This window comes from Carassius carassius, chromosome 20, assembly GCF_963082965.1.
Source record: "Carassius carassius chromosome 20, fCarCar2.1, whole genome shotgun sequence".
Lineage (NCBI taxonomy): Eukaryota > Metazoa > Chordata > Actinopteri > Cypriniformes > Cyprinidae > Carassius > Carassius carassius.
The window spans coordinates 20,561,849-20,580,677 of NC_081774.1; the positions used below are offsets into that span (position 1 = coordinate 20,561,849).

Here is an 18,829-nt window from a genome sequence, read left to right on the forward strand (position 1 = left end):
CCATGTAAACTTAGTCTATAATGTCATCTTCAACAAAGTAGTTTTAACAAATACATTTATTTATGGAGCACATTAAAGTGCACATTTAAGTGCATACTAAATGGGCAATTAAAACCATTTTAAGATCCTAAGATGAGCAATAAGTGAGCGTTAAAGGGACAGGTCACCTAAAAAGTGAAGTAAGTGAATGAATTTCCAACTATTCCTATAAATACTTAATCTAATGATGTCATGAGAATGAGAAGATCTAATGTTCAGTCGTAGGTTTTTCCATAACCTTTAACCAAAATCCACAATCCCCTTTAAACTTTAAATGTGAGCTTGTTGTGGAGAGTTAACTATAACCTACAACCCGAATTCCGGAAAAGTTGGGACGTTTTTTAAATTTTAATAAAATGAAAACTAAAAGACTTTCAAATCACATGAGCCAATATTTTATTCACAATAGAACATAGATAACATAGCAAATGTTTAAACTGAGAAAGTTTACAATTTTATGCACAAAATGAGCTCATTTCAATTTTGATTTCTGCTACAGGTCTCAAAATAGTTGGGACGGGGCATGTTTACCATGGTGTAGCATCTCCTTTTCTTTTCAAAACAGTTTGAAGACGTCTGGGCATTGAGGCTATGAGTTGCTGGAGTTTTGCTGTTGGAATTTGGTCCCATTCTTGCCTTATATAGATTTCCAGCTGCTGAAGAGTTCGTGGTCGTCTTTGACGTATTTTTCGTTTAATGATGCGCCAAATGTTCTCTATAGGTGAAAGATCTGGACTGCAGGCAGGCCAGGTTAGCACCCGGACTCTTCTACGACGAAGCCATGCTGTTGTTATAGCTGCAGTATGTGGTTTTGCATTGTCCTGCTGAAATAAACAAGGCCTTCCCTGAAATAGACGTTGTTTGGAGGGAAGCATATGTTGCTCTAAAACCTTTATATACCTTTCAGCATTCACAGAGCCTTCCAAAACATGCAAGCTGCCCATACCGTATGCACTTATGCACCCCCATACCATCAGAGATGCTGGCTTTTGAACTGAACGCTGATAACATGCTGGAAGGTCTCCCTCCTCTTTAGCCCGGAGGAAACGGCGTCCGTGATTTCCAACAAGAATGTCAAATTTGGACTCGTCTGACCATAAAACACTATTCCACTTTGAAATAGTCCATTTTAAATGAGCCTTGGCCCACAGGACACGACGGCGCTTCTGGACCATGTTCACATATGGCTTCCTTTTTGCATGATAGAGCTTTAGTTGGCATCTGCTGATGGCACGGCGGATTGTGTTTACCGACAGTGGTTTCTGAAAGTATTCCTGGGCCAATTTAGTAATGTCATTGACACAATCATGCCGATGAGTGATGCAGTGTCGTCTGAGAGCCCGAAGACCACGGGCATCCAATAAAGGTCTCCGGCCTTGTCCCTTAAGCACAGAGATTTCTCCAGTTTCTCTGAATCTTTTGATGATGTTATGCACTGTAGATGATGAGATTTGCAAAGCCTTTGCAATTTGACGTTGAGGAACATTGTTTTTAAAGTTTTCCACAATTTTTTTACGCACTATTTCACATATTGGAGAGCCTCTGTCCATCTTTACTTCTGAGAGACTCTGCTTCTCTAAGACAAAACTTTTATAGCTAATCATGTTACAGACCTGATATCAATTAACTTAATTAATCACTAGATGTTCTCCCAGCTGAATCTTTTCAAAACTGCTTGCTTTTTTAGCCATTTGTTGCCCCCGTGCCAACTTTTTTGAGACCTGTAGCAGGCATTAAATTTTAAATGAGCTAATTAAGTGGATAAAAGTGTAAAATTTCTCAGTTTAAACATTTGCTACGTTATCTATGTTCTATTGTGAATAAAATATTGGCTCATGTGATTTGAAATTCCTTTAGTTTTCATTTTATTAAAATTTAAAAAACGTCCCAACTTTTCCGGAATTCGGGTTGTAAGGATGTGAAATAGTTTTGTCTGTCCCTGACCGCAGGTAAACACATTCAGATGATAAAATATTTTGATAAAGACCTTGTGATTGGTTTAAGCATGAGACACGCAACTATTTAATGTTCTGAGGTAATAAAGCCAACAGTGAGTATGTGCGTGATCACTCACTGACCAAATCTATGCTACACATTAGTGGCTGTATACAAATTCTATGATGCATAATGCATTGGGTTGCAGGGAGGGAAATGCATGAAGAAATCTAAGCTTTGCATGCAAAAAGACGTTTGTGCAAGGACCTCACAACTATCTGTCATGCCAATTTTATGCGCAATAAAAACACGCTGGCTCAAATATGAAGTGGAATAATATCTACACGTACTTGATGCTGATAGCGTACTCTCTGCTCTCCCGGCTCCTGTTTCGCACCAGGAAGGTGCTGTTCTCTCTCTCCATGAGCTCAGACTCTGCGTGGTGCCTCTCCATGGGCCCGGCAAACCTGATCATACAAGCCAACATGCACGTGGTTAAAACCAAAACTTCAACACCCAGCATATGCAGTCATGCAGGTTATTTTGTTTCATGTGGACATTGGAATAAATGTTATTAAACATTTACTGTTGAGACATACCAGGGTTGAGCTGAATAGTCGACTGTCCTCGGTACCTGAGGATAAGAAACATTATAAACACTGTCATAATTAAATACACTACAAGTTATACCCATTTAAGTTTTTCATTATATATATATAAACATTTTCAACATTAATAATACAAACCATTATTAAAAATTAATTGAGAACCAAATCAGCATATTAGAATGATTTCTGAAGAACCTTATGTCACTATAGACTGGAATAATGGCTGCTGAAAAATCAGCTTTACCAACATAGGAATATTTTACATTGTCAAATATGTTCAAATAGAAACAGTTATTTTAAATTGTACTAATACTTATTTAAAAAAATTAAAACGTTTTACTGTATTTTTGAACAAATAAATGCAGCCTTGGTGAGCATAAGAGACTTCTTTCAAACACATTTAATAATCATAATTATTCAAAACATTTTGCCGCTGATGTACTGTACATAGTTCACACAAATAGAAATCAACAGCATTAAAATGATTATGCAAGTCATACAAATATACATACACATGGGCAGGGTTTGACTGCATCACTTGGAAAGAAGCCGGTCTCTTGCGTTGTCAGGATTTTGCCCTGCCAAGACGTGTGGTTGTTAATTGCATTATATTTGCCTTGAGGCGATGCTCCCCCTCCCCTTTGCTTTAATAAATCTAAGACAATTAGCTCACAACAAGCAGTGAATCTAATTTAGAGCCACAGTTAATTACTGTTCAGCCCCTACCCACGGTTAAACTCCGTTACGCATCAGAATGAAAGCATCAACTAATGCTGAATAATCATACAGCTTCCACAGCGGAACCTTGTGAATTACGACATTCGGCAATAAGCCATTGTTTGATATTGCTGCTCTAAGTATATTTGGATTTATGAATTACATTAGACCTCGTGCAATAGATTGTATTGAGCAATCGCAGGCCCAATGCCAGTTTTAAAATAGTCTCATTTCTAGCATGGCTTCAGCCACAATTATCTGTATATTTTTGGATAAAAACTGACAATTCCCCCCGACTTGGTATGAAACAACAGCTGGGAGGTTATAATGTGCTGTGAATGCGGTGGAACCAGATGCCAAAATTTTGCAGCCTATGATTGATTGTGAGTTTGGCTGAAGGTTTGACTGAGGGTGTAATGAGCCTCTTCTCAAACAACTATACTGCTAAATATATATTTTTCTTTCCTGGCTCCCTTTAAAACCATCTTTAACAAGTATGAAATGAATTTCAGAAAAATGCACCTCTACCCCAAATTAGATTGGAGCCCCAAACTGGAACTCTATTCATGATTTATTTGGTTTAATAATGTTTCGCCGTAGCTTTTGAAAGCCCTTTATATTTGTTACGCCACAGATAAGCGTATGATAAAGATTAAACTTATTACCCTATTAGAGTAAACAGTTGGCAGCCTAAAGGATCAAATTAAATTACAGTGATCGATTGCACTGCTCTGGCAATGGGACAGAGATAATTGTCTTCCAGTAACATGGGAGATGGATGCTTAGTGCGCTGTAATTCCATTCTTTGGTGTCATGGGATCCTGAAGATTTAGTAGCCTTATTAAGAGTTAAGTGTCGTTTCACACAAGATAAAATAAACCAGTGATGTGCATTATCATTCAACAGCAGCGCTTCTCGCTCCCCTCTTTGACCTGCCTGGTGCACGGAGAACCACGGCTGACACGCACGTCTAGCCGCTGCCTGTCTCAGTCTGTTGGCTCGGTGAATCTCTTGGCATCTATTTTTGAGCTGTAAGATTTTTTCTGCCTCGGTGTGTGCAATCAGGCAGAAATGGCCCAGCATAAAGCATGGGAAATCTCGCTAAGTGTCTATTCCCTGCCGAGCTGTTTGAGACACGTCGGCCAGATTGGAGCAACACCAGGAGGAAGATGAGGTTTTAGTGCCACCATAAACCATAGAGAAAAAGAACCACAGCAGCCTGGCACGAGCCAGAAATAAATAACACAGGAACAGTCTGTGACAATAAGCTAGAGACAAAACAGCAATGCCGAAACATGCCTGAACAAAGACTCTGTACTGATTCTGTAAAGACTCTGTACTTACTACATCTGATGGCTCTTTTAGGTATCAGTTCATATTAAAAAGCAATGTGAAAAAAATTTACCTTTTTCGGATATTATTTATAGTTTACATTTTCGTATATTGTACTAAAGTACTATATACAGATGTGTTTGTATTTACAGTAGCAAATCTGCTAAAAAAAAAAATTTTAAATTACAATTTTAAAAACATTATAGCACTGTGAGTACTGAGTAATATTAATTAACTGAACAAATTAAGAAGACAACTACAACCCATAAATACAGTGGTGGCCAAAATTATTACAACACTGTATTGTCACCATCTAAAAATGGTTTTAAGCCAGTTATTTCTATATTTTGCTGTAGTATGTCAGTAGGAAATATCAGTTTACATTTCCAAACTTAATTTTGCTATTAATTGTAACAATCCAGTGAGATTTTTGTCTGACAGCAGCCAGTGCTCCACATCTGCTCTCATCATCATCCAGTCTGTCTGGAATAACATGAAGAAACAGAACAAACTGAGAGACTAAATCCTGAAGAACTGTGGCAATCTCTCCAAGATGCTTCAAACTACCTGCAAAGCTACAGTACTGTTAAATGAGGATGCTGTCAAAAATAATGTAATAAATAAAAAAAAAATTATCAGTTATCTTCAATTAACTAAATTAAATCAACATTTGCTTTTCCGTTTAAAGCATCTTTTGCCCTAGAATGCATTTGCACATTGGTTTGCAGGTTTGTCTCTTGAAGCATCTTGAAGAAGTTTCCACAGTTCTTCTGTATTTAGTCTTTCTCAGCTCGTTCTGTTTCTCCATGTAATTCCAGACAGTTCGGATGATGGTGAGATCAGGTCTCTGTGTGGAGAACTGGCTGCTGTCAGACTCCTTGTGCAAACAAAAATCTCACTGGATTATTACAATTAATGGCAAAATTAATGTTTGGAAATGTAAACAATACATTACAAGACATTACAAGATATTTCCTACTGACACAATACAGCAAAATATAGAAATAACTAACTTAAAACCATTTTTTAGATGGAGAAAATTCTAATGTTCTATTAACTTTGGCCACCACTGCATATACATTTTTTTTTATCAATTTAATGAATCCTTGCAGAATAACTGTATTCGTTTTCAAAATAAAAAAGTTAAATATAAAAAAATTTATTAAATCAAAATTCATAATTAACCGTAAATGGGTCGAAAGTCCATTGGCTATGGAAATACTGGCTACTGCATTTATCATTTGGTTGCAATGTCATAAGACATATTTGTAGAAAAGGTTATATGTGCCCTGTTTGCTTTGATATATGTTGTGATCAAGCTTTAGGGTCCCATGACACCACAGAACACAATTCCACTATTTGGTGTTTAAATACTCAATACTTTATCTGACCTCCCACCAGGAGCTGTGAGGATCGGCACAGATGACCTCTATGACATCACCAATCTGAGCATTCAGCGGCGGTCCACCCGAAGGACTGGGAACCCCAAAATAGTCTCTGATTACCATCATTTTTGGCAAACCTGTAAAAATAAAATGTGACATAAAAGCAATATTGGCACTATTCCTAAAACATCTTCCTGGTCTTATTTTGCATGTTGCATTTCTGTACATAATTTAAAAAAAAAAAAGATTTTTCTTAAAATTTTAGCTGACATCACCAGCCCTCTCATTTCTCAACCACTTGACTCCATTTTGGTGTTTAAAAGCCAATTTTCAGTCTTCAATCTTCACAGCAAATAATAAACAATGGAAACAATCAAGTCCAACTCATTGTCTAATTGAATGCATCAGATTACAAGTGTCAAATGGCTTAAGAACAAGTTTACATTGAATACAGTGCAATAAAAAAAACTATGTAAAAGTTTACAGGTGATGTGTCTTATGAAACTGATAGAACAGAGAGCAATTAGGCAAAATAAAGTACAAATAAAGGAGAAGAAAATTATATATATATATATATAAGTCAGAAAGCTTAAGCTTATGATACATTTAACAACTATTCTTAGTGGCCTTTTAGAGACAGTTTATAAAATGAACTAAACCATCGTTGTTTTTGCTCCACACCAACATTGAGCTGGAGCTCAGTGGGTGGCCCTTCCAAACAAAGCGAGTGTCCATTTTCTCTTTCACAAAGGACAAATAAAGTGATGCACAGCAGCAATTGTTGTTTCCGCAACCCTATCCACTAAATCAGAGGCAGTGACACTAACCAATGAGCGAGAAGGAGATCATCTGAGGCGGTTTCTTACACTAGAGCCTCTGTGTATGGCAGTTAATAAGGCTGGGGAACAACATAAACTTCCCCTGAAGTCTCTGGACTGAGGCTGGGGGTTTCTCCTAGCATTAAACAGCTCCTTACTATTCAGTCTATAAACTTGCTGTTTTTAATACTGTCAGGTGCTTGGGTCTTAAAGTAGACAGTAAAAACTGTTGTTTTACATCTATTGGAGAGGTTAATGGAGATCTGTTCCTCTAGACTAAACTGCATCCTCTGTTACTAAACTAAGCTTCTTGCCTTTGCTTTTATAAACTCTACAGTATAAAAGCTAAATACTATGTGATCATTAAGCCTTTTGACATAATTATTATAGTTAATTTAAATATTACAGTTACAGTGAATTTTACAACCAGTAATTGATTTTGTAACAGCCAAGGCATGTATCTGGTAGTGATTTACATTTTAGTGGCATGTGTATGCATGTATGTGTATGTATGTGTAGCTGAAGTCTCTTATGCTTTCCAAGGCTGCATTTATTTGAAACAGTAAAAACTGCAATATTGTACATTATTATTAGAATTTAAAATGATCATTTTATATTTAAGCTAGGCTATTCCGGCTGAGGTCTTCTGAATCAGGAGCAATAATATGATACAGCACAGAGGAGGAATTTTCCTGCCACTACAGACCACTCAATTGACTCAGCAGCCCTTGCCTTCAGCTAACATAAAGGATCACACATATTTGACATCCTAGGTGTTTTATGTGGTGTTCAGCAGGAGTGTCAAATTTGTGACGAAATTCTTAAATCATAACATACAATTACAGTTTTCTCAAAGCAGATCTATGGAAGAGAAAAGTGTTCCAGATAGTAATCCTGAAACCACCTATCCACAAGAGGAAGAAGATATTGAAGAGGAAGAAGAGTTGTGTTTTTAGATAACTTATAACTTAACTTCCTCAGTTTATCAACTACCTGAATCAAGGAGATGTTCAACCTGCTGAAACTGTTGTGAACATTAGACATCCGGAAGAAAGAATATATTAACAAATCAGACTTTCTCAATACAAGCACTTAATCCACTGCAGTTACTGAGAAGTACAACGTCGTAGAAGCGAATGGTCCAATTAACACCAATGTGCCAGAGCTGGGGGTTTTTTTCTTCTTCAAAACACTACAGAGAACTGTGTAAGTAATGAAGATAATAAAATGACTTCAACTCTGAGCTTCTATCACTTCAGTTGTCAGCACACTCCACACAAGCTTATTTAAAACTATCACACTGGTCAAAACTCTCTGTTAAATCAGACATTTATCATTCAAATTATACAGTAATAAAATAAGCGAGGTAATTTTGTTCCGTTTCTATAATATACTGTTTTGACCACTTCTACTTCCCATCAACATAACGATACCCCTGCCAACCTCAACGGCATGTGAAAGTCTCTTCAGCACTCAGGATTGTTTTTAGTACCAGAAGAGCAAAACCAAACAGCAGCAATTTTGAAAATCAGCACTTGTTTAAGCTGAGCACGAAGTTTCACCATTCTGAAAATAAAATGATGTGGTAGTGTTTTTGGAGGAAAATGGGACACTCTCCTGACTGTTTACAAGTAATTCTTCTGAGAATGACAGAACGCATAACAAGGTCGCTACACAGTTGCCATCTAACTTTACTTTCAAACTACTTCAATCGTTTTCTTACCAGAAACATGATGTTTTTCGAGCTGATTGCTCATTTTGGTTTTTATTGTGCATATGATCATGACATGGTTCTGAGAATCATTATGGCTGGTGATAAACAAAATATCCCGTAATGCAATTCAATAGAAAATGTTTTTTTTTTGTTTTTTTTTTGGTACCCATATTTTGCGGATTATAAGTCGCACCTAAGTATAAGTCGCATCAGTCCAAAAATACATCATGAAGAGGAAAAAAAACATATACAAGTCGCACTGGACTATAAATCGCATTTATTTAGAACCAAGAACCAAGAGAAAACATTACCATCTACAGCCGCGAGAGGGCGCTCTATGTTTTCAGTGTAGACTACAGGAGAACTGAGCAGTATAAACCGCCCTCTCGCGGCCTGTTTTCTCTTGGTTCATTTCTCTTGGTTCATGTCAAATTAATTTTGATAAATAAAGCGCACCTGACTATAAGTCGCAGGACCAGCCAAACTATGAAAAGAAATGCGAATTAGGGGGCTTTCACACTGGCAGTTTAGTGCGGAATAGGGCACGGTAATATGAATGCTGTCGTCGGACCCTGGTGCGCACTGGGGTACCGAATCCGAGAGTAGTCTGAGTTTGGTTGCTCCCGAGCTGTGGCACAATTCGCGTGAATGTGCAAACAACACAGACTCGGGTGCGCACTTGTTCAGGAAGTAAAGTATCCTGCGCATGTGTAACAGTGTCGATATCATTGTTCCCTCAACACACGAGAGAGTCGAGGTTGATTCCACACACTCCTAAAAGTCAAAATTAAATTAATTAAAATTATATAATTAAAATTATTTATTATGCTGCGCATAAAAGCACCAAAGTAACAAAAAAAAAATACAACTATGGTCATTCGCGTTGTGTTCTCAATGCATTTTCCATCTGCGTTTGCGATGATGTAAGGTGACTGCAAACGCACCTGGGTTCGATACAACTATTGAGTGTGAAAGCAGACCAACGCTGCGGGCGGCGCCGGGAACAATCGCGCTCGGGCTCGGACCACAGCAAACGAGCCCAGTGTAAAAGTCCTCTTATAGTCCGGAAAATACGGTAAATAATTTCAACAAAATGTATAGGCTGTATGTTGATTTCATAGCTCACACAAAACAATGACAATTTTCTTTTTATTAAATTAAATATTACAATCGGTTATCACTCGTATTTTATAAACAATATATAATTTAAAAATCTTCTATTTTTTAGATAAAATACAGATGCATCTCAATCAATTAGAATTCATAGAAATTACAATTCACTAACATTTTTTTTTTTTTAATTGGTCTTATGAAGTATTCTAATTTGTTGAGAGAGTGAATTGGTGTGTTTTTGTTGAGCCAAAATCATCACAACTAAAAGTACCAAAGACTTAAACTACTTCAGTCTGTGTGCACTGAATTGTGCACTAATACACAAGTTTCACAATTTGAGTTGAATTACTGAAATAAATGAAAATTTCCATGACATTCTTATTTATTGAGATGCACCTGTATGTAATTATTGCCTTGACTAGACAGTAAAAAGATCTCACACACCATGCTAAACTGTTGCTCTATGGACTGAAAACTATTTGTTATAAAATAAATTATTTAAACAGGTGCAGAAAGGAGCTGCTGTACACTGCCAATAATGTGTAGTTGGCAAACAATCAATCCTTGGGCTTTTTTTCCCAACACTATACAGTTTAGATGAATGCACTTTCTGTTAAGTTTCTTGCCATTTTTATAACTATTTAGCCTTTGCTTGTTTCTTTTAAACAGTCCTGCGGTGTGACAAATGAATTTGAAAAACTACAAATGATGAATTAATGTGAGATCATAGAAGTGAGTGCATCATAATTGCTGTTTATAGTTTTGGATGGAGTGAGTTACACACTCTACAAACATTCCCAGAAGTATTTCAACTACCCAAGTATTATTGCATTATAATGGAGATAACCATCATCCTCATCATCATTCTGATGATACAGTGTATTGGGAAGGCCACATGGATCTGAATTCAAAGAATTAACTCACTGAGCTCCCAGCAATTAGCACCTGATTTAACCTCCTCATATGAACAACAATAAGGCTGATGATGTGGAACAAAAGACTGTGTGTATCACATTAAACAAATAATACATAAGAGAGTTTTAGACCAATCTTGACAACATCATAGTCTATATACAGAAGCATGCTGAAGAAAAAGACACTTGCCTTGGTCTTCTTGTTTCCTAGGTGTTGTCTTTCTCTGTGAAATAAGAGAAGGGAGAGAAAATCATTAACAGATTCTCTTCAATATGAACACACACTGCTATAATTTTCTGCTTTTTGCAACACTGGTAAAAATATTGTCAGGATGAATTTACACACTGGCACAAAGAAACAATCTAACATCGATTCTGTTTAAGACTGCATTCTGTCAGTAGAATGATCATACATTTAAATGAAAATAAAACATACTTCAGGCAGCAATATGCAATCATTTTCCTCTTTCTTCCAAATATCCATAAAGGATGATCATTTTATATTGCAGTCTGGAAATACCATCTTTGAAGTGTATTATATGGACAAACTATTTAGATTTAGATGAATTTGTCTGTGGTTTCACCTGTGGTTTTTGAACAGCAGCACCTGAAAACATGATGAAAGAGGAAAAGAAAAATTGTAAAGGATCAAAAAGGCTGTACAAGTTCAAATTACAAATCAGTGGATTAAGTTTAAACAGATCTAGAACTAAAGTTTAGACTATTAATGACCTCTTCAGCAAGTAAATATAGTAGAATTTTTTGCTTTATATCTAAAGAGCCATACTAAGGAGACATTCACACTGATTTGGGTGTTTGTGTGTGTTGGGTGCAACAGGGCTAAAGGCACACCTTTAGAAAAAATTTTATATTCACTGTGCCTAAAATGTATAAATGCTGAAAATGTATATGTTTGTATTGAACATTAATGGAGCAACAGATTTTGTGTGAAAATAAACAATTCAAGTTGTTTATTTTGTTTAAAAAAATCTTATAAATGTATGAATGTACCCACACACGGGGTAAAAGCACACAGTATTGATACAAATACCTCAGCTAAAATAATGTTTTTATTTGTTTGTTTTGTTTTTGTTTTTCAAATAATGTCTAATTTGTACTATTTTCTGCTTATTTTGAAAAATAGCTAAAATAATTAACTCTTGTTCAATAAATATACTGTAATTGAAATATGTTAATAGAAAAAATATATATATATTTTAAAATACAGAAACAAAATCATTTTAATAAGTAAAGATCCCATAATATATATTTACAATAGTAACAACAAATTATATTTTATTATATGATATGATTAAAGGGTTAGTTCACCCCAAAATTATTCATACAAATTCTTTCATATGAATACAGTCAGAGAGATATTAAAATTGTCTTTGATCTTTCAAGCTGTTTAATGCCACTCAGTGAGTGTTGCAGTCCTCCTGTAGCGAATGGATGCATTTTTGTAAGAAAAATATCCATATTCAAAACGTAGTAATCACTTTAATGTAGCTTGCAATAATCACTTCAATGTAAATTTCTTTGATCCTGTTAACGAGACTCACTGGCGCATGCACAATGTTGACCTCATACGTCATGCGCCCAGAGCTGCTTCCATTTACAACTGTTTGTACAAGCATTGATTCGCTACAGGAGGCCTTTTTTCACCCACCAGAGCCGTGTGAGACACTTCTTTTATGGATGGGAACTTTTAATTTAACTTCTTTTGGACTGATGCATGCAACACCCGCTGAGTGGCATTAAACAGCTTGAAAGATCAAAGACAATTTTTATTATAACTCTTACTGGATTCATCTGAAAGAAGAAAGTCATATACACCTAGGATGCCTTGAGGCTGAGTAATTTGTGGTCTAATTTTTATTTTTGGGTGAACCAACCCTTTAATATCATGTTTTTAAATATTATGGTTTCATTCTAAATATGGTGATTATCTCTAATATGGACACCCAACCTAATATATGATATCTACCATCTGAATCGAACCATATCATGTCAACAAATGAAAAAGTCAGCTATCTTTTAATTATCATGTTAATTACTTTGCCTTTAGCCCCAACCCCAAATACCTTACTTTTACATATTCTTTAGTTTTTTAAAAACTGTTGCTTTGATTATCTTAAGCAAAACTGAAAATTGTTTAGAAGACATTTAGCGATTCTAATTTGCTACTTAAATCTACAACATGTTAAAAACATAAAATATTAGATCAAGTAAGCACAAGTTTGCAGTGTTGTGCACTGGTGCGTCAAGGATCAGACAAATATGCACGTTCATCTTGAAAATCTGATGTTTTAGAAAATGCTACATCACTTTTTATGCCATCTAGTGGTTTAGATGAAAATAATATCAAAGTCGCCTTTTACTCCAGGTCACCTTTAGCCCCATTGTACCCTATATATATATATATATATAGCTGTTATTCATATAGTAAATGTATATTCAAGCTCTGTTACCTTCAAACTGTGGTATGACAGTTACATTACAACACTCACTGAAATATTTATGGTATGTCTCAAAACTCATAAACCTCTGATATGAAAGAGAATCTGAAATTATCTGGGTATAAATTCCAGGAATACATATAATTCATTGAACAATAAAAGGCCAACTTGGTTAATGCAGAGGCTCTTTACTGACCATTACCTGCCCTTCCACAGGCTCCTAGTTTTCCAAGACAACCCTTATGAGCCCCGTTTCCGCATTTAGGACAAAGGTAGCCTTGATTAAAAATTCCCCTGAAGAGCAGAAGGACCATGGGGTCAGCACTGGCTTCATTCAGTTACATATAGCATAAATATAGCATAAATGGCTATTACAGACCTTGTGAAATACAAAGTTTTCTGGCTTTCAGTTTATGTCATTTAGCTTAAAAGGCATAGTTCACACAAAAATGACAATTCAGACATCTTTACAGGTTACTCATCATCATGTTGTTCCAACTTCATAAAACTTTTGTTAAACTTTCGAAACACAAACAAATAAAGCCTAGAAGATTTCCCCATCCCCCTCCATGGAAAGTTAATGTAAACAAAATGAGTAATGACTCACATTTAACCCAAGTCTTCTGAAAAGACACGACCACACTGTATGATGAACAGATTGAATTAAGGATTTTATTTACATATAAACACTGATCAATGCACATACATGGAGTTTTAAGGGTGGGCGATAATGGTAGACACCATTAACTGGTAGAAATTTTGGACTATCGTCTCTATTGCAGTTACACGCTCACATGACGTTGCTGTGCTATGTGGTCACAAAAACATTTGCATGTGTTTTTAAAGAATTGCAGTTGAAAAAAAAAGGGAACAAATCAGAGAGGCATGCACGCACGTTAATACAGTGCTCATTAAGCGTAAGGGAATTGAACATTATTAACTGCTTTATAGGCCAAGAACTGTTAAATACACACGCTTATACGTGTCAAAATGCCCATCCTTGTAAACACAGTAATTTAGGTCTTAAGTGGAAGCAAAGAGATGAAAAAGAAAACGTGTAACAGTAGGCTATATTAAATCCGGGCAGCTCTAAAAGTGACAGCTAAGTCACTTTTGTAACTTTAATAAGAAGAAATATATTTAATTTGCAAAATGAAGAATATGCACTGTTTCTTTTGTACATTTGATTAATTAAACAATGTACAGTATGTAGCCAGGGTCATTGCTAGTTGAGTGAAAAGTGGTGGTAATAATTCAGCACCCGCATGCTGTGTCCTATGCGCATCTCACAGCACGTGAACACCAAAATGAGTTTTGCCTCTTCTTGCTCTTGAACCAATAAATATATACAAAATGATGTTGGCATGCCCGTCTTGGTGAGTATCCTCGAAAAACTGTCGGTTATGTCTCAAGTCAACGTAAACAGGTGAGAAATCAGATGTGTATCATAATATTTGATGTATTGTCTCTTAAAGTGACTGTGCCTAATTTACTAGCTGCAATCGTACAATAACGACTTTATTCAATAATTCCTTTGTCAACGGTCCCCACAGAAGAGCACACGCAGCACAGTGATACTGAGTGACACAGAGGAGACCGTTGACAAAGGAATTATTGAATAAAGTCATTATTTTTGTTTTCTTTGCTTAAAAAAAGTGTGCCAATTGCTTCATATAACACAGATTGCAAGTCTGATGTCTGATTGCATTATTCTGATGCCATCTTTTCATACCTTTTATGGACCTTGACACTGTTATTTACTTGACAGTCTATGGGACAGTCTCAAGCCTCCAGGTTTTCATCCAAAATATCTTAAATTGTGTTCCTAAGATGAACTGAGCTTTAACGTGTTTGGAATGACTTGGGGGTAGGTGATTAATGACAACCTTTTTAAGTTTGGGTTGGAGTAACCCTAAAAAGTTTTGAGCCATGTATTACCATGAATTAGGATACTAGTACAACTACTATTACTATTATATCTTGTACCCTGCAATAAACATTTACTCAAACTTTTTTTATGAGAAGAAGGGGAAAAAAATGGCCAAACATATTGCCAAATGATGCCAAAAATCAGCATCATATATTAGCTGCCCTGAGTTTCTAAATATTGGCATCGACCAGAGAAATACCCATTTTGGTCGACCTCTATTGCTGACACTTAAATAACTTGTTTTGCCACTTTTGTACTTGTTATTAATGTATATTGAATGCAAATTTTATTTCCAAAATCTTGTGTTGATTTGTTATGCATGTTTATTAAAAACATGTTTTGATTGAAATTTGTTTATAACCAATTGTTACAGACCTTTGACATTGATGAAAATTCAGATTTGGACCTTTTTAATATAGACTTTGAGAACCCCTGCTTTAGAGGGTCACCTATGAGCACACCGCTCCCTCCTGAGCATCTGAATTTCCCCCTCAACCTCCCCAGAGCTCTGTGAGACAGCAATATCAGCTTGTTAGGCCCTTTTCTGCCTCCCTGACAGGCTGCTTCAGTGGTTGAGCTTGTAGTGCTCCCCTCACACTAGACGGTCATCTATGAGTACACTGTTCCCAACTCAAGCATCTGTGTCCCCCCTCATTCTGAGAGTTGGGTGCTTCACCCCTTTAATGTATGGGTATAATTCTATGGAGCCTATCCTGTGATTACTATGGTTTAGTTGGTGATGCTCCCCTCAATTGGAGGGTATTTCCATGAGCTCACCATTTCCAGTCCACATGCGCTCTGAGTACGCAGGCTTTCCGCTGCACTAAGTAACTTCTACTTTAAGCATGTCACAGTCATTGTTAGGCCTTGGTAACCCCTTAGCAACAGTAATTCTAAAAAAGGTTATGGTAAATGCACACGCTGAGCTTCTGTGCACTTTCTAAAATCCACATTGTGGCAAGTGTGCACGCCAAGCATCCTGTGCACTTTCTAAAATTGTTTATGGTAAGGGTTACGTGCTACCAGCTTTAAACACTTTTTCTGAGTTGGCTCAGGCCCCGGTTCTCACCTTGGGATCCACTCTACTGATGTATCCTTGGTGATACCTTTCTTAAGAAGGGTGTATACTACCAAGGATAATTTGTGTCAGTTCCTTTGAGCAAACTCTTGAGAGAGCTGGTGGTAACCCCTGGGTGACAGGCCAGGATCTAGTTATATTGTCCCTAGACGAAGTCTTTGAGCTCTGCCCTAGGTTCAGGCTTCCTCAAGCCCAGCCCTTAACAGGTAAGTTCTTTGGGTAAACAGCTCAGGCCTTTGGCCAAAGGAGATTGTGTCATTGACATCCGTCAACGCGTCGTAGAGGCAAATCCCAAAACCTTGGTAGAGTTGGTACTTAGTGCTTGTCTTGGTGTTTGGCATGCACGCTCCTCAGCATGGAAGCATGGGTATACCATTCCCCATAGCGACCACTAGAGGATGCAGTTCGATGTTCCCTCAGAAGGGAATGTCTCAAGTTACATATGCAACCCTGGTTTCCTTAGTAGGGAACGAGACACTGCGTCCTCTAGCATCACAGAGTAGCAACATAGAGTAGAATATTCCAAAAGCTGTCGTTTTGGCAGATCGCCTTCAATATAAGCTGTTTTTAGACTAAAAACAAAGTTTTGAGTTCTAAAACTTGTATGATGTTTTTATATTGTAAAATTACTTCTTATCTGTCAAAAGATCAAGGGAATTTTTGATTCTTAGTTCATGACCCCTTTAACTTATTTCAGCACACAAAATGCAAAGTCAGCTCACCTGAGAAGCATATGACAAGAGCTGCAGCTGGTGGCCCTCTCGAAAGTGTGCATCCTGAAGTTGTGAGAGTTAAATGTGGCATTCTCAGGTCGAATATTAGATCTGAAATGGAAAATCAGAAATACAGTAAAGCAATGGTGCAAAGTTGGCTGATTGGAAAAATAAGCATGAGACAAACTGCTTGTTTAAGAGGACAGAGTGAACGGGGGCTAAGCGCTGGTAAATGTTGTGGCCCACGAAGCCAGACCCAGACCTAGGCATGAATCAGAGCAGTGGGGAAGCTCTTTTCCTGAACGACTATAAGATTGATTCTTGCATCAAGAGAGCTGTGTGCATGCGGCAGATGTAATTTGTTGTTTGAATGCACCCTTCAGATCATCATGCAGTCAACCACATGCATACGTGCATGTACAGGGACACATTTTTAAAGGCTGACATATAAATCAAGCGAGAGAGGAGACATCATTACAGACTCTCGGCACAAGGGATGGCATATCCTCTTTAACCTACACAATTTCTAAACCAGAACTCTTTTTAGTTTTCCTCTCCGTCTCTCTTTTAATTTCTTCCACATTAAATACATTGTGCTATCAAATCTCAACATCTCAGGCACAGGATGTCACAATGTACTAGAACTAAGTAAGATGCTTAACATCAAATGACATCATTATAAAAATGTTGAATGCCTTATTGAAAGTAAGATCCTCTTTCTTAACTTAAAAAAGTAGATTCATATTGTCATGTGCACTACTCTGAAATTGCATTGACAAAAGTTCCAGGGAGCATTTGAATGCAGTGTGACAGGGCACCTCAGATTTATTTCATTTAAAATGTATATTTTTGTCATTTACTCACCCTCATAAATGTGGTCCATTATGACATATTGTAAACCAGAACAGATCAAAAAATACATGTGGGGAAATTTAGCATTACATAACTTGCTCAGCAGTGGATTAACTGCAGTGAATGGGTGCAATCAAAATGAGAGTTCAAATGAATGATAAAAACAATTATAAAAAATAATCCCCAAGTAATTGACACAACTTCAGTCCATCAGTTAATATCTTGTGAAGTGAAAAACTGTGCGTTTGTAAGAAATTGTATTGGACTTTCATGTTAAAGTTGTGTTTCAGTTTTTGGTGTCTGGTCTTTGTCCCTTTGTAGTCTTTTTGTTGATTGGTTCCCTTGATGGTCTTCCCCTGTGTGTATATAAACCCCAGTAAACTAACCATGCCACTTAATGTCATTGTTAGTTTAGTTCAATAAAGTACCCCTTGCAATTACATCCTGCTTTCCTGGGATTCTGAGTTTGTCAAACGTCACAGAACAGTACCAAATGTACAGCACTGAACTTAAAATTTATACATTTATACCACCCAATACCTTCTGTGTTTTTTTTAAACACAAAAAGTTCAGGTTTGGGAATTGTGATTTGGGGTTTGAAACTCACATGGCCATCTCAAACTGGTCCAGCCATTTCTTCTTCAGCTCTTTTGTCTTGAACAGGAACTCAAACCCATTCTGCCCCTGTTGGTGAGTGAGGTAGAACCCATAGCACCACTGCCAGAGGACAAGACAAATAGAAAAATAACTGCTTCAAAATAAAAATTTGACTTACATGTAAAGATCTAGCTTTTCAATATGGATATACCTAAAAAAAAAAAATTATATATATATATATATATATATATGCTCATTTTATTTTACACAGCAATAGACAGCCAGAGGCAACCTTGGGGGAGTGGACACATTCGTCACGAACTAGTGTGTGTGTGTGTGTGTGTGTGTGTGTGTGTGTGTGTGTGTGTGTGTGTGTGTGTGTGTGTGTGTGTGTGTGTGAGTGTGTGTGTGTGTGTGTGTGTGTTTTCATGTGTGTAGGTTTGTGTGGTGTAGCATTTATGCACACTACTGAGGGTTATGTTGCAGCATCCCACCCTAGCCGCTAACCAGTCCAGTGTGCTATTGTAAAATAAAGCTAAAACTATAAACCATTTATTTTTCAGCAATTGCAAATAAATTAAAATATTAGATTAAAAACTTAAAATTAAGTGTTTTCAAGCACCTA

The 18,829-nt window shown here is 36.7% G+C and overlaps 1 protein-coding gene across 3 annotated transcripts in view; it reads right to left on the reverse strand.

The window, feature by feature from the left end:
• The window catches only part of vav3b (vav 3 guanine nucleotide exchange factor b), a 73,340-nt gene that overhangs the window by 26,570 nt on the left and 27,941 nt on the right, over positions 1-18,829 (reverse strand). For 2 of the 3 annotated variants that reach the window (XM_059502123.1, XM_059502122.1), the window contains exons 15-23: positions 18,215-18,324; positions 16,765-16,866; positions 13,237-13,328; positions 11,160-11,182; positions 10,766-10,799; positions 6,023-6,153; positions 3,095-3,160; positions 2,574-2,608; positions 2,325-2,441 (exon numbers count right to left, since the gene is read on the reverse strand). In XM_059502123.1, the coding sequence (XP_059358106.1) occupies positions 2,325-2,441; positions 2,574-2,608; positions 3,095-3,160; positions 6,023-6,153; positions 10,766-10,799; positions 11,160-11,182; positions 13,237-13,328; positions 16,765-16,866; positions 18,215-18,324 (710 nt within the window). Of the gene's footprint in view, positions 1-2,324; positions 2,442-2,573; positions 2,609-3,094; positions 3,161-6,022; positions 6,154-10,765; positions 10,800-11,159; positions 11,183-13,230; positions 13,329-16,764; positions 16,867-18,214; positions 18,325-18,829 lie in introns of all 3 variants that reach the window. The other variant, XM_059502121.1, reaches the window with a different exon arrangement.